Here is a 13,690-nt window from a genome sequence, read left to right on the forward strand (position 1 = left end):
TGGCTGTCAATAGTTAAGATGCAACTGGACATTGAAACAGGAATATCAATTTATCAGCTCTGCTCATGAATTAATATTCACACTGATAATGAGATGTTTACACTGTTTCCCTACCTGGCTGGCTGTGCAATTGGACATGCAAGTGCGCTGATCACTAGCCAAGTAAAAGTTGGTGGGACAAGCGCACTTGTATCCACCTCCAGGAGAGAGGAGACAGAGGTTACTGCAACCGCCATTGTTGATCTGGCACGGATGGTTGAGGACTGGAAAAGAGACAGAAAAATGGAAAGTATTTGAACATCAGATTGCACTGATATGATTTTCGCAACAAGGCTGTCATTTCATTATAACTAAATTAAACTAAGGAGACTTATAATCATGCATTAGAGAGGAGAAGAGAAGAGCCTCTTTAAAATTCTGCATACATGTAATGAATTCTCTGACAAAATGGACTTGGTAGGAGATTCGAGGAGATATTATTAGATATTATTACTACACTTTGATATCTTCTTTCATGATATTTAATTTGTATGCATAATCATGAAAAAGAGCCAGGTAAGATATTTTTGGAAATTGGAATGTTGTATTATATTTTACAAAAAAAAAAAAAAAAGTCTCTTTACATGAAAGGGCAACACTATGACCTTGTTGGTTAAATCTGATTTTTCCATCGTAAAATCCACACATCAGCTTCTCTGTGCTTCTCGTCAGTCTGCCTCCTACCTTCAGGCTGACGATAGGGATGGTAGATGTGGATGTCCATGGGTCGATGCAGGGTGCTGATCAATGTGGACTTGTTTGTGCCCAGAGTCTTGTGAGCTCTGTTAATTGACTTGGTCTCCCAATCCGTCCAGTAGATGTACTCCTCAAACAGAGTCATGGCAAAGATGTGGGGGATGTCGTGGCTGAGAACTGTGAAACCACAGACAAATCAATCGCTGCTTTTGTGAAAAAATAGCATTCATAATGAATTTTTCCCCAATATGGTCCAGGGTAAAATGTTTTGCCTTTCTATAACTAATACTTTTCTTAAATGATAACATTTGTTTTACCTTTTCGCTTTTTTGTTTTGCTCAACAATGCCCTTTGAAAGTAAACAGTCTGAATTTCCAACTTGAGGTGAAGTGTATGCACAACACAAGGCAACTAGTGTCTCAACTGATAAATACGGCAAACAGTTAAATATAATACATGCCTTAAATCTCCATGATACTCTAAAACGTCTTGACTGAATCCAATGATTTTAGCAGTCATTTTTTTCTCATGCTTGCCGTTGTGGTGTTGATGTATCCCAAAGAGAAATTGCTGCTACTGCTGTAAACTCTTGTACTTTTAATGTGAAACAGAAGCAGATGGGAAGCACAGCTACACACCCTCCACTATATCTGTGTGGAATGTAACGAGCGCTATGCTTCATTAGGCTTTACACTTGAATTGTGCTTTTTCTGTGCCCATATTATTTCACATGCTCTCAGCGTTTGAGGCTGGTGTGTTACGGAGCCACGCCATTATTTTCTGCTGCAGAAATAGCAAATCAAAGACATCACAAGTGCAGGAAGAAACAAATGTAGCATACTTGTGCACATCTGTGAGACCATGATTTCCACATTGATTTTAACAAATCAACAAAACTGTGCTTTGAAAGTGATTGAAATACTTTTATTAGCTGCGGGTTTACAACATCAGCTCAATATTAGTCAGATTAACATGGAGCACCCTTTGCTCAATCCTTATCTGAAGTCAAACAGGCCAAATCTTCTGCAAACACACACAAGGCCACACTGGGGATTGCGTAAGGAGTGGTGTACAACATACTAACGTTGGTCTAACACAACCAACCTATTAGAAGATTATGTGACCGTATCTGTACTGTTTTTCCATTATGATCTAATAATGTGTTTTTAATCAGACATACTCCCATCAGCACTGGTTTTCTTGCTGCATTGAAAATGAAAAATCCAAATCCGCAATCCTCCCATACCAGTAAATTCTGGCCCATAAACCCACAGGTTTACATAATCTGCATTATTCATTCAAGGAATGATGGATGCTAGAGCTGTTGTGTTGTGTGTTGAGCAGAGCGAATGGGAGAAATTTAAATGCAGGTGCCTGCTGAGCTCAAGAATTCCTCTGCACAACCAGCTGGCTGACAATATCAACTATTGTAACATGTGTCCTGAACAACTGAGTGCTATGCAGATGTCATACACTCTAGAGGCCTCACTCAACAGCACAATCAGCCTTATTCAGAGTTTTTGCCTGCTAGGCCTTTGCTGCAGGACCCGATCTGAGATGCCTGCTTGTGCTTCATTCCATGTATTTATCTGACAAGAGGAAACACATTCAGACATGTTTTTGCACTTCCTTGTTCCACTGTGTCTTGTACATATTTAGCTAAACAATATTTATATGTAGTAGCACTTTAAATGTTGTCCCAATCCATTGGCCAATACATGTATCTGATACTGATGCTGTCACCTATGTGTCAGAAAAGTGTAATCCATCAGTCATGTTGCTCTACTTGTGTAAAAGCAACATGAAAAGTGTATTTCTGGGTCTTGGCGTGTACTGGCACATTACCTGTGTGTCGACTGGTGCCATCGAGGCTTGCAAACTCAATGTAGTCCTCCCTGGCATCTGCCCAGTATATGCGGTCATTGATGAAGTCCAGGGTCAGTCCATTGGGCCAAGTGATCTTATCCTCTATGATCACCTTTCTGTTGGTGCCGTCCATCCCAATTCTCCCAATGTGAGGATTGTCCCCCCAGTCAGACCAGTACAAGTAGCTGAACAAAATGACACAAAGACAGTTATTCCACTAACTGATGCTCTTTTTAATCTTTAAATAATTTATTCTACATTCCAAACACATCTTGACTATCACCTGTTCAAATAGTATTCAGAATATTTGCTTAGTTTCAGGTGAACTATATATCTCACCCAAAGCGGACATCCACAGCCACAGCACGGGGTTCTCTTAGACCACTGTTGACCAGCACAGTCCTGTAGGCCCCGTTGAGTTTTGACACCTCGATGGTGTCCCGCCCTTTGTCACACCAGTACAAGTTTCCGCCCACCCAGTCCACTGCCAAACCGTCTGGGTTACTTAGGGAGGTCCGATGTAATACCTGCCAAGTTAAATGAGTACTACATTTCATACGTCATACTTTCACAACTTGAAAAGTGTATGTTTGCTGTACCAGTAGGCTTCTTCAGAATCAAGTTCGCTCAAATATCTCATTGGATCAAACTGAACTGACCTCCATGTTGCTTCCATTCATACGCATGCGTCGGATCATGCTGCCCTGAGTGGTCACATCTGTCCAGTAGATCATCTGCTCTGCATAGTGGAAGTCCAGCGCAACTGCATTATTCAGACCCTGAGACAAAAGTAGAAGAATTAGAGGGGGTACACACAAACTTCACCTTGTTTAGTTATAGTACGTTAAAACAAACCAATCGCTTACCTGCTTTATAAGAGTGTAGTTGGAGCCATCCAGGTTGAGTTTCCTCAGATAGTATCGGTTAGCGAAGATCAAATATGGCTCCTCTTCTGCACACAGATCCCAAATAGAAAACATATGCTTCAGGATTGATTTAGCTATGAGCAACAAGCGAAATGCAAAACATGCATGTGCACCCCTTACCCGATGTAGACTTGCAGATGGTGGGGTCATTGGGGCTGAGTTCAAAGCCATCCACACAGAGACAGTGGAAGCTGCCATGTGTGTTGATGCAGCGCTGAGAACAGGGGTAGGTGGTTGTACACTCATCTATATCCACACACGTTTTCCCATCTCGCTTCAGTTGGAAGCCAGGATGGCATCGGCACTGAAGAGGAAGGAGAGAATAGGCGTTATGTTAAAAATCACACAAGCATGGCTTCTAGTAATTTCTCACTTTTAATATTGAGCAATTACGTAAGCCTGATGCAGCCAATCACTTGTCAACCTTTTTTTGTTTTTCCTTTTAATCAAAAGGCCAGTTTTTCCAGAACTTGTTAGATGATGGGAGATGCATCAATTGTTCCAAATCTCTTTTTTTAAGTTGTCTTGTAATTCTGAGCATAGATAGACCATAAACTGATATCAAATGAGTGCAAAAAAGATAACTCTTCATAAGGAGATCTGTCCTGTCCATTCTCACACTTACCATTTCTACAAGCAGGGAACGTCACACAGAACAAATTTCTGATGGCGAAGTTATATACCACAATATTCACAAACTCAAATGCTTACTGAGTCTATCAAAACTTCAGAACACCATCTGCGTAAGCACATGTTTATGCTGTCCAAATTCTTCCCTTTCATTCTTTTTAAACGAAGCTCAGACCACAACCACAGGCATGAGAGTTCATACAGAGTTCAAGATGTTCGAAGACTGGTCTACTTTCAGAAGACAAAGCCAGAACATGTTTTCGTCTTATATAACTGCCCGCCGAAGGGACTTTTTTTTTTTTTTTTTTTTTACTCAAGGCTCTTAGCAAATCTTCCATTAAGATCATACACCCATTTGTCTGTGACATAATTGTGACTATTATATGAATATTGCCGAGGCAATTACAACCAGTAAATTAATTAAGTAATTTGATTTGCTTTAATTGCACTTTTAATTGAAAAGATTTGTCGAAAAAAAAAGAAAAAAAAGAAACAATCCATTAGGTGGCTTACCTTGAAACCAATCTTGAGGTCATCGCAGAGCTGCGAGCAGCCACTCAGCTTGCTGTTGAGGCACTCATTAATGAAGCAGTTGCGTTCATCTGAGCCATCACCACAGTCATCATTGTGGTTACACCGCAGAGTCTCACTCAAGCACGTCCCATTATGGCACATGAAAGCTGTTTCATTACATGTTCTCTCTGGAATCATAGACACACGGCTTGTTACATTAGTGTCCCTTTCAAAAAGGATACAGCTATATCCTAACAACATAATTTACTCAGATCAGACTAAAACCTCATCATTTTAATGGATAAATAAAATTCATAAAGAAAAGAACAAAGATGGAAACGCTTGCCCGAGTCAGTGCAGCGCGGGTTCTTTGGAGCTTCATCTGAACGATCTTGACAGTCAAACTCTCCGTCACACTCCCATTTCTTCTGGTTGAGGCATCGACCGTTGGCACAGCGGAACTCATCTGGACCACATGTTGGATATTCTACACCAGAACAAAAGTATTTTCAATATTAACTATGCAGTAATATACATACATAATAACATACTCTTACAACCTCTTCTGTCGTCTTTTTTTTTTCTTCTTCTTTTACCTTCCCCACTCTGTCATCCACAAAGGAGACAAAAATCAGAAACACTCACCACATTCTGGGGATTCATCTGAACCATCAGAGCAGTCAATGTCATGATCACACACAAAGTGTTTGGGGATGCACTGTCTGTTCTGGCACATGAACTCATTGTCTGCGTCGCAGGTGTTGTTGGTGTACACTGGAAACAGAGGGAAACACACTGTTAATGGACCGGGAACCTAGGAGGAGGATTTCTGTTTAGTGGTCTCCAATGACAACACACAGGACAATATTTTCCAGGTGGCCTTTATTTAAATTGCCCCACTCACTACAGCCAGCCTTGACACTCTCATCGGCTCCATCGGGACAGTCCTTGTCTCCATCACACTTCCAACGTTGAGGCACACACATGTGGGAGCCAGGACACTGGAAAGCCTCTGGACTGCATGTCTTGGACTCTGTGACAACATTAAGGGGAAATTGATTGATGGTATAAAACTGGGAAATCTTAAGTCTGATGTCCTAAGAAAAGTAATTTCATGGCTCAAAATAAATTGTCACTTACTGCATTTTTGGTCTTCATCAGAGCCATCACCACAGTCATCAGAGCCATCACAAACCCAGTGGCTGGAAATACAGCGATGGTTTCCACATTCAAATTGGGTGGATGTGCAAAATTTGTCTGCAGAGGAAAGTAGAGAGAGCATTTCAGAGATATCATACAAAACGCCCAAATCGTAAAACCGTACGCAACACAAGTCCAAAGCGAACAGCCTGTTTGTTTTGGCGTGCTTTGTGTTTTCAAAAACATCTGGGTATTACTGGACAACGGTGTGGAAGACTGACCACAGTGAGTCTCGTCAGCTCCGTTCTCACAGTCATTCTCCTTATCACAGGTCCAGCTCATAGGAATGCAGCGACCGCTGGGACAAGCAAAGAAGTTCACCGGACATTTAAGCTTCCTTTTATCTGCAAGATAACAGAGGAAAATTGTATTAGATCGTTAACAATTTCAGAAAAGTTGAAAGTATTCACGTGGGGGAAGGGGGGACCCAGATTCCAACCTGGGCAGTTTCTCTCATCGGAAAAGTCTCCACAGTCGTTGTTGCCATCACACACCCATGACGACAGATAGCACAGAGTGGTTTTCTCACAGCTCTGGAAGGACACTCCTTTCACTCCCAGACGGAAGAAGCGGGAGCAATCTGTGGGCTCTGAGAAACATGAACAGTGCCTTTAAAAACTTCCTTACCTAGTAAAAACCTTAGAAGAAATCAAACCAATTTTACCATGTAACCCTCATTCACTGAAGAACCAATTATGCCATTACATGTTTGTTTGTTTTTTTAACACCTGGTGAAAAATGAGGGACTGGAAATACTGTTGAAGATTTGATAGCTTACGGCAGTTCATCTCATCACTGGCATCTTCACAGTTGACCACCTGGTCACAGCGGCTGTAGTTGGAGATGCAGCTTCCATCTTTGCACTGGAACTCTCCCACTTTGCACAGAGTCACTGCAGGAAACAGAGTTTTAAAATTCCCACCAACAACAACAACAACAACAACAAATACATCCTAATTATATCAACTGCATAGCTATGTACTTATTAAAGAACATTTCTTTCAGCTAATTTAACCACTCTGTACCTCTTACTTAAATGTGAAAATCAAGCCGTTGAGCAGCAATCAGCAAAAAATGATTTTTACTTACTGTTGCATGGCAGTTCATCAGAATGATCACCGCAGTCGTCTGTGCCATCACACCAGAACTGGTGGCCAATACAGCGGCCATTTATGCAGCGTCTATAGCCTTTTTTACAAATTCGATTGGCTGTGGAAGAAGATCAGTTAATAAGTTAAGTGAACAGCAATTGTTTTTTTTTCTTCTGACTTTGAATTTGACCTCATTCACTATTTGGTAACAAACTGATTAGTTGTACTGTGTGTTTTGTTCAAAACTGATGACTATTTGTCTTTACCCCGCCCTATTAGCTCAACACATACAGTTCCTTTCCTGGTCACACATTAGCATATAAACATATTAACTAATAGCCGTCATTGTGTCATAATTTACTATACTTGTGCACTAATTCAACATTTTAACGATCAGCTCATTATTTTCATATCATACAATAGTGTGCTGATAATTATTTCCATAAGGGCTCACCACAATACGACTGTTTCTCATCAGACTTGTCCTTGCAGTGGGTCATGCCATCACACGTCAGACTGTAGTTGATACAGTCACCGTTTCCACACTCAAAGTCATCTACACTTCCACATGTTACGTTCAGTGCTGGTGAGGCAAAAATACGTCATTTAAGGGACGGTCAATCTTTTATTGAAGAGTGTTAGGAGAAGGCAAACATTCTCTTTTTCTGCCTTACGAGAGCAGGTGTTGTCTTTAAGGAGTTGCCTGTCTCCGCGGCAGCTGCAGTTGACCCTTCCATCAGACGTGGGGAGACACAAGTCTTGGCAACCTCCGTTATTTGATCGGCAAGGAGAAAACTCACCTGAGGAATGTATTACACAGAGCATCAAGTGACCCCTCTCTTTGTATGCCAGTAAATGACAAAATGTCCAGCACCATCTGTGTAGTATATCTCGTATCAAATCATGATGACTGATTTAAACTGAAATTTCAGCTTGCTTAGTTGCAAGTACACCATAACTACGTTCACTTAATTTATTTAGCAGGCCAACATTTCTAATTCTAGAAATTATAATTATATATGTCAGTGCAGAGCAACGAGGGAGACCAAGAGACTAACATTGATCATTCTTAAGATCAAAGAATCTTGTAAAAATGGTGAATCCAGCCTTCATAACGTCAGTTATATGTTATAAATGAGAGGACCAAAACCGTTCAAAGACTGCGGGGAGCGATACTCACAGCTGTTGGTATCATTAGCCACAGCAATGATTCCCATTGGCTGCTGAGGTATGTCTGCACGCAGCACTTTCATGTCGCCTCCTGTGTACTTGTCAGCTCTGAGGACTGCCCTCCTCACCCAGTCAGTCCAGAAGATATAGTCTCCATACACAGCCAGACCAAATGGATGGACAGGCTCATTCTTCAACAGGACCTGAAGAAGAAAATTGCCAGCATAAATTCATCGTACACTGAAATTTAATCCAATAGTTTGATGGGATTTTTCATTATGTCTTACATAACGGTTGCTTCCATCATATTCACAGCGTTCGATCTTGTCCAAGGTGGCGTCAGAAAAGTAGAGTTTCTCAGCACGGTGATCTATGGCTAGGCCATTGGGAGTTTTAATGTCACTGCCGATGATCACAAGCACATTGGCCCCGTTCAGAGAAGCTCTCATGATGCTGGGAGCTTGCTCGTTCCAGTTCGTCCAGAACATGAGACTATGGTGGGTACAAGCACATAACAAGCATTATGAAATGCACTGGGAGCACATAAAATGTCTTAGGATAACATTTTTGGCGAGCAAATTAAACCTCAATGTTAATGACTCACTCCTGACACTCATCCAGCACAAAGGCTCTGGGGTGGTCTTCTCCAGACATAGTGACCACAGTGTTGCGGTTGTAGGCCACAGAGCGGCTCTGGTCCACAGTGTGGCGAGTGATGGTGGACGTTGTGTAACTGGTCCAGTACAATGTATCCCAACTGCGGTGATATGCCAAGCCCTCCACTGACCCAACATCTGTGGAAAAGAGAAGAAAGAAGTTTGCCCTTTGCAAATATTTTGGACCCATAAAGATAGTTTTTGTTTTTTTTTTTTTGCCTGTGGTTCTTTAGTTGCTCTGCAGCCAATGCCTTAATAAGCATAAGGCTAGAAAAGAACAAATTCTTTATTTCACCATAAAAAAATATGATCTCTCAGGGGTGTGAGTAGGATTTTTATTGAGGGCCTTTGCTGAGAATTCAACAAATCATTAATCATTGTTAAGTTGCCTCCAAGGTTAACTAACTGCTAGGTTTTATTAAGGAGGCAACATTTAATGCTTTTTAAGTTTTTCTCCCTTCCCTCATCTGTTTATGAACGGAAAATCGCTGTGAGGAACATGGTCAAGGTTAAAAAGAAAAGTTAAAAAAGAGAAATGTGCAAAATGAGTAAAATGGAAGTGGTACCATACAGATCTGAACATATACCATGCCCGCTGTTCCTGGAGAGAGTTTAAAGACTCTCTATCATCCTGTCATTTCATGGCTGGCTGCCTGCACATACAAATACAGCTCCCTGTGGACACACTCATTCATGGTGACTCCTTGTTCTGGGAAGAAAATTTCAACTAGAACAGCTTGAGACACTTTAGGGATACAGGCCAGGGCAAAGAAGTCAGCCATGAATGGCAAAGATAAAGCAGCTGCGGCTCTCGATATCCCCCATCTTTTCATCCTGTGACACCAGTAATGGCACATATAGTTCGAGAGCTATTTTTATCTGAGTTTCCAACATGGCACATAACATCATGGAAAAGGGAAGTGCACTGCAGTCTGCTTCCATCTGCTTTCAGTCACACTAGCAACCACCTTTATGACTACTTTACACCCAACAATAAAACCTCAACACTCCACACAACTGTTTGCTCTTGGCTGAGAGTCAATACCTGCTCTTTGAGAAATGTATGAGATGAATGACAAAGTGCTATAATCAACATTAATGTGGGACAATTTTAAGGCTGAATATGATGGTTACAAAAGCTAAATGGGACTAAAAGACCAGTTTAGGAATCAGCACAGAGTGAACCCTTAAATAAAGTCATACTTGGGATTTTTTTCCATCTGACATCAGATTGAGATTGCATGAGCAGATAACTACAGGGACTAAAGCATGATCACACAACAATGGGAATGAATAGAATGTGTTCAAACTGTATTATGTAATGACAAACCATGCAGTCTCCCCTCCCCTTCCCCTCCATCAGTTCAGCCCCTGTTTACTGTGCAAACAATCTAGAGAATCTATTGGGAGGACAATTTCCACTCAGAAACAGAGCTTTTCTGACAATCACTGGAGTAGTGCTCTAATCCAAGTGACTAAACTTTTGTTACTCTACGTTTTCAGCTAAGCGTTTTCCAAACTGCTGCAGTAACTGCTTTGTTGATGGACTGTACAGATTGCACATCTATGAAGAGCTTCTAAATGGGCTGTACGCTTCCTGCTGCGGTGACCACTTAGCATCAAGTAGCATTGACTGTTTTTAAAGTGGATACTGGGAGGAATATGTCCACTGTTGCCTGCCTTCAAGAAATCAATACAGCCTTAAAGTATCTGCTGCACTGCCATTGCTCCGAATTTGCCCAAATGGCTCTGCCTTGGATTACACTGGAGATGCTGAGACATCCAAGGAAAAGCCAGCCTGCTCTTTAAGGTCAAATTTTTACTCTCTGAGTAAAACTAGAAAACAGCACTTTTGGAATTATTCAGAGAAAACTCCTGGGCTATTCTTTTTCTTCAAGCAGCTGATAAACAGTAAGAGACATTATTTTAAAAGGGTGAAGAATGCATGTGACTTAAGAGGCAGTGGACTTAACCATTCAACCATCTCTGGACACTTGAAAATGAATTTTGACTAACAATGGACCATATATTTTTTCACATTAACAGCTTCAAACACAACCCAAAAACAGGCAGCAAGATACTATAATATCTGTTTTGCTTTTCAGAGGGCGTATTGACCATCAGTGTCGATGAAGTGATCAATTTACAATTATGATATTAACTGCTTTACTAATTGCTATTGTTACAGGATAATTGGCTGTTTTAAATGGAGTGTTGTTAAGATAAACACAATTTAGGACATGAACAATGAATCAGCCAGACACTTGCTGCATGCTGCTCTGATGCACAACATTAAAAGGCAACAGGCCATTAGACTAATTACTCATTAGACTTTTATTGTGGATGCATGGAGACTTTGGGGAGGCAAGGAAACAGAAGCATCCTTAACAAAATGAACCACACAGATGAGACTTTGATCAAGGCACTGGTGCCCATTCTGGATGGGCTCATCCTGATAACTGGCCTTGTCGGTCAAAGCCTCGTCATCGCCATTATTACTGGCAGGAGGAGGAAAGAAAGTCAACCCCCACATGGCACAGACACCCTGCTGTTGGCTCTAAGTGCCGCTGACCTCCTGCTGCTGCTGTGCTTACCCTTCCACACCTCTGCAATCACCCTGGGCTTCTGGCCTTTCGGTGGCTTCCTGTGCAAAGCCATCAGCTTCCTGGGTGTGGCCTGTTCGGCTGCCTCAGTCTTCACTCTGTCAGCCTTGGCTGTGACCCGCTACCTCACAGTGGTTCACCCCACCTGGGTGTTCCGTTCAAGGATGCACAGACGAATAAAGTTAACAGTCGCTCTGCTCTGGGTCCCGGCCTCAGCCCTGGCAGCTCCGCAGTTTGCTTTCCGTACCGTTACCTTGTCAAGCTCTGTGTACTGCTTTGCCTTCCTTTCTGACTTCAGCCAGCTGGTCTACAGCATTGCTCTCTTCCTGTTCGGCTTCACGCTACCTCTGGGCATCATTGCTCTGATGTATGCCAAAATCTACTTTTTTCTTCGAAGTGCACGTCTCCTGGGAAACGCTCCCCAGCTGGAACGTTACCAGAGCCAGGTAACTCACACTTCAGCTCTCCTGGTCCTGGTCTTTACTGTCCTTTGGCTACCCTCCTATGCCCTCATGTTCTCCTTCATTGGAGGAACCATATCTGGGTCACCTGGCTATAACACTATTGCCATCCTGGCCAGATTGTTAGCATCTTCAGTTGCTGTGGTAAACCCTGTTCTATACTGTTTTATGTCTCAGAAATTTAGACGAGACTTGCTAGAGCTGGGGCGAGAGCGCTGGGCATGGTGCAGAAGCTGTCTGATGGGCTGTCCTAATTTCATGAGGAGAGACATGGTACAGCCATTTGAGCTGGACACAAGCTCATTGAGAGGCCAAAACTGAATCTTTGTCAAAAAGAAAATAGTGAAAAGTGCTACCTCGTTACTTAATCCTGGGATTAGACCTACTTCATATGGCCAAAGTAACATTTTAATATTCACAAGAATACTTTATTGTATCTATATACATTATATTTACTAAATGGAAATTGATGCAACACCATGTGATGTACTTGATAAAGCAAGTGCAATAAACTGCCTACAATTGTTATTTTTTATTAAATCAAGTTCATAGTTGTTTTTTTAGGCAAAAAAACTAATTCTAATGAAGGTTGACATAAGAACATCATGATTTATTGCTTATCTGGACAAGTGCACTCCCATAACTTCAGCTAGATTAATTCGTCTTGGTGGAATAAATTTTATAGTCCATGGATAAAAAATAAGTCTTGAAACCCTGATTTCAAGTTAACATCAATAAATACACTAACCTTATGCACATTTATTGTTTTCCTGTAGTTCCTTTCAAATAATTGATGTTTTGAATATTGCTCAGTGAGGACAGCCTTAGCCCATGGCTTTCAACAGCAATGTTTTTCTGGATGAAGTTCAAGATCCCACTTATGAATTATTTGAAAACTGCAATTTAAAAGACACTTCAGTGGTGAAACAAGAGTGTGTTTTTTCTTCAAGCAGCAGCCCTAAGTGATGTCAGTACCCTCTAGTTGAGAAGCTGCAGCTGTGTGTACATTACAGTGAGTCCTCCTGGGTGCTTGTGTTGTCAAAATGTGTGATGATGGCTGTTTAAAGTGCCAAGGGGATGAGGGACAACATTCAATTATAAATGGATAAAAGTGTACAAACCAGGCCATTAATAGAAATGTTCAGAGTGAGCAGAGGGAAAAGGTTGAGGAGTGGCAGCGAGTGATGCTTCTTGGAGCTTGTTGATATTTCAATGTATAATTGATGTGTGATGTGATGGACGACTTACTGTCTACCACAATCTTGCGGTCTGTGCCATCATCGTTGATTTGCTGGATGTTGCCAAAGTGGATGTCACTGAAGAATATGCGATTGGCTCCCTTCCCTCCACCACCATGGTAGTCAAAGCTGAGGGCGATGACGTTCTTCATGTGATCAGGGTCTTCAAATGGCTTTATCGGAGCGTTAAGGTTCGTCTCATCTGACAGGTGGATGCTTTTCAGAATCGTTCGCTCAGAGTACAACAGGTATCCGTCGTAGTCGCGGCAACTGCGGTTGTCCTCTGCTAGCATCCCATGGGCACAGGCGCAGGTGCGCTGTCCATTGCCACGGTAAAGACACAGCTGTTCACAGCCACCATTGTTGTTTTTGCAGACATTAGTTCCTGGGGAGAGCGTGACATGTTTTTGTGCATTGTTAAATGACAGAATCTTGTTACACACAGCATCAATTCCTGGGGGCTGTTTATTGACTTATTGAAGTTTTCATCATTGTACGTGTGAAACCTTGTATTTGTCCACATATAAGCAACATGCAGCAGCCCACTTGCTTTAAACATTAGTTTAAATATTAGTGAAAAAGCTTTTGAGGTTTCATGATC

General features: G+C 41.7%; 2 protein-coding genes across 4 annotated transcripts in view; one reads left to right on the forward strand and one right to left on the reverse strand.

The window, feature by feature from the left end:
* Positions 1-13,690, reverse strand: part of LOC115045934 (low-density lipoprotein receptor-related protein 1-like) — a 77,242-nt gene that overhangs the window by 9,535 nt on the left and 54,017 nt on the right. For all 3 annotated transcript variants that reach the window (XM_029505925.1, XM_029505926.1, XM_029505924.1), the window contains exons 41-62: positions 13,100-13,474; positions 8,736-8,925; positions 8,419-8,623; positions 8,142-8,334; positions 7,636-7,761; positions 7,416-7,544; positions 6,960-7,079; positions 6,649-6,762; positions 6,310-6,459; positions 6,092-6,214; positions 5,811-5,927; positions 5,575-5,703; positions 5,316-5,444; positions 5,017-5,157; positions 4,671-4,858; positions 3,648-3,831; positions 3,468-3,553; positions 3,261-3,380; positions 2,941-3,128; positions 2,581-2,786; positions 724-912; positions 115-263 (exon numbers count right to left, since the gene is read on the reverse strand). In XM_029505925.1, coding sequence (XP_029361785.1) covers positions 115-263; positions 724-912; positions 2,581-2,786; positions 2,941-3,128; positions 3,261-3,380; positions 3,468-3,553; positions 3,648-3,831; positions 4,671-4,858; positions 5,017-5,157; positions 5,316-5,444; positions 5,575-5,703; positions 5,811-5,927; positions 6,092-6,214; positions 6,310-6,459; positions 6,649-6,762; positions 6,960-7,079; positions 7,416-7,544; positions 7,636-7,761; positions 8,142-8,334; positions 8,419-8,623; positions 8,736-8,925; positions 13,100-13,474 — 3,551 coding nt within the window. The remainder of the gene's footprint in view (positions 1-114; positions 264-723; positions 913-2,580; positions 2,787-2,940; positions 3,129-3,260; positions 3,381-3,467; positions 3,554-3,647; positions 3,832-4,670; positions 4,859-5,016; positions 5,158-5,315; positions 5,445-5,574; positions 5,704-5,810; positions 5,928-6,091; positions 6,215-6,309; positions 6,460-6,648; positions 6,763-6,959; positions 7,080-7,415; positions 7,545-7,635; positions 7,762-8,141; positions 8,335-8,418; positions 8,624-8,735; positions 8,926-13,099; positions 13,475-13,690) is intronic.
* Positions 11,135-12,221, forward strand: LOC115045936 (delta-type opioid receptor). Its single transcript, XM_029505931.1, has one exon. The coding sequence runs from the start codon at positions 11,135-11,137 to the stop codon at positions 12,170-12,172; it is 1,038 nt and encodes a 345-aa protein (XP_029361791.1). The 3' UTR covers positions 12,173-12,221.

This window comes from Echeneis naucrates, chromosome 7 (assembly GCF_900963305.1).
Source record: "Echeneis naucrates chromosome 7, fEcheNa1.1, whole genome shotgun sequence".
Lineage (NCBI taxonomy): Eukaryota > Metazoa > Chordata > Actinopteri > Carangiformes > Echeneidae > Echeneis > Echeneis naucrates.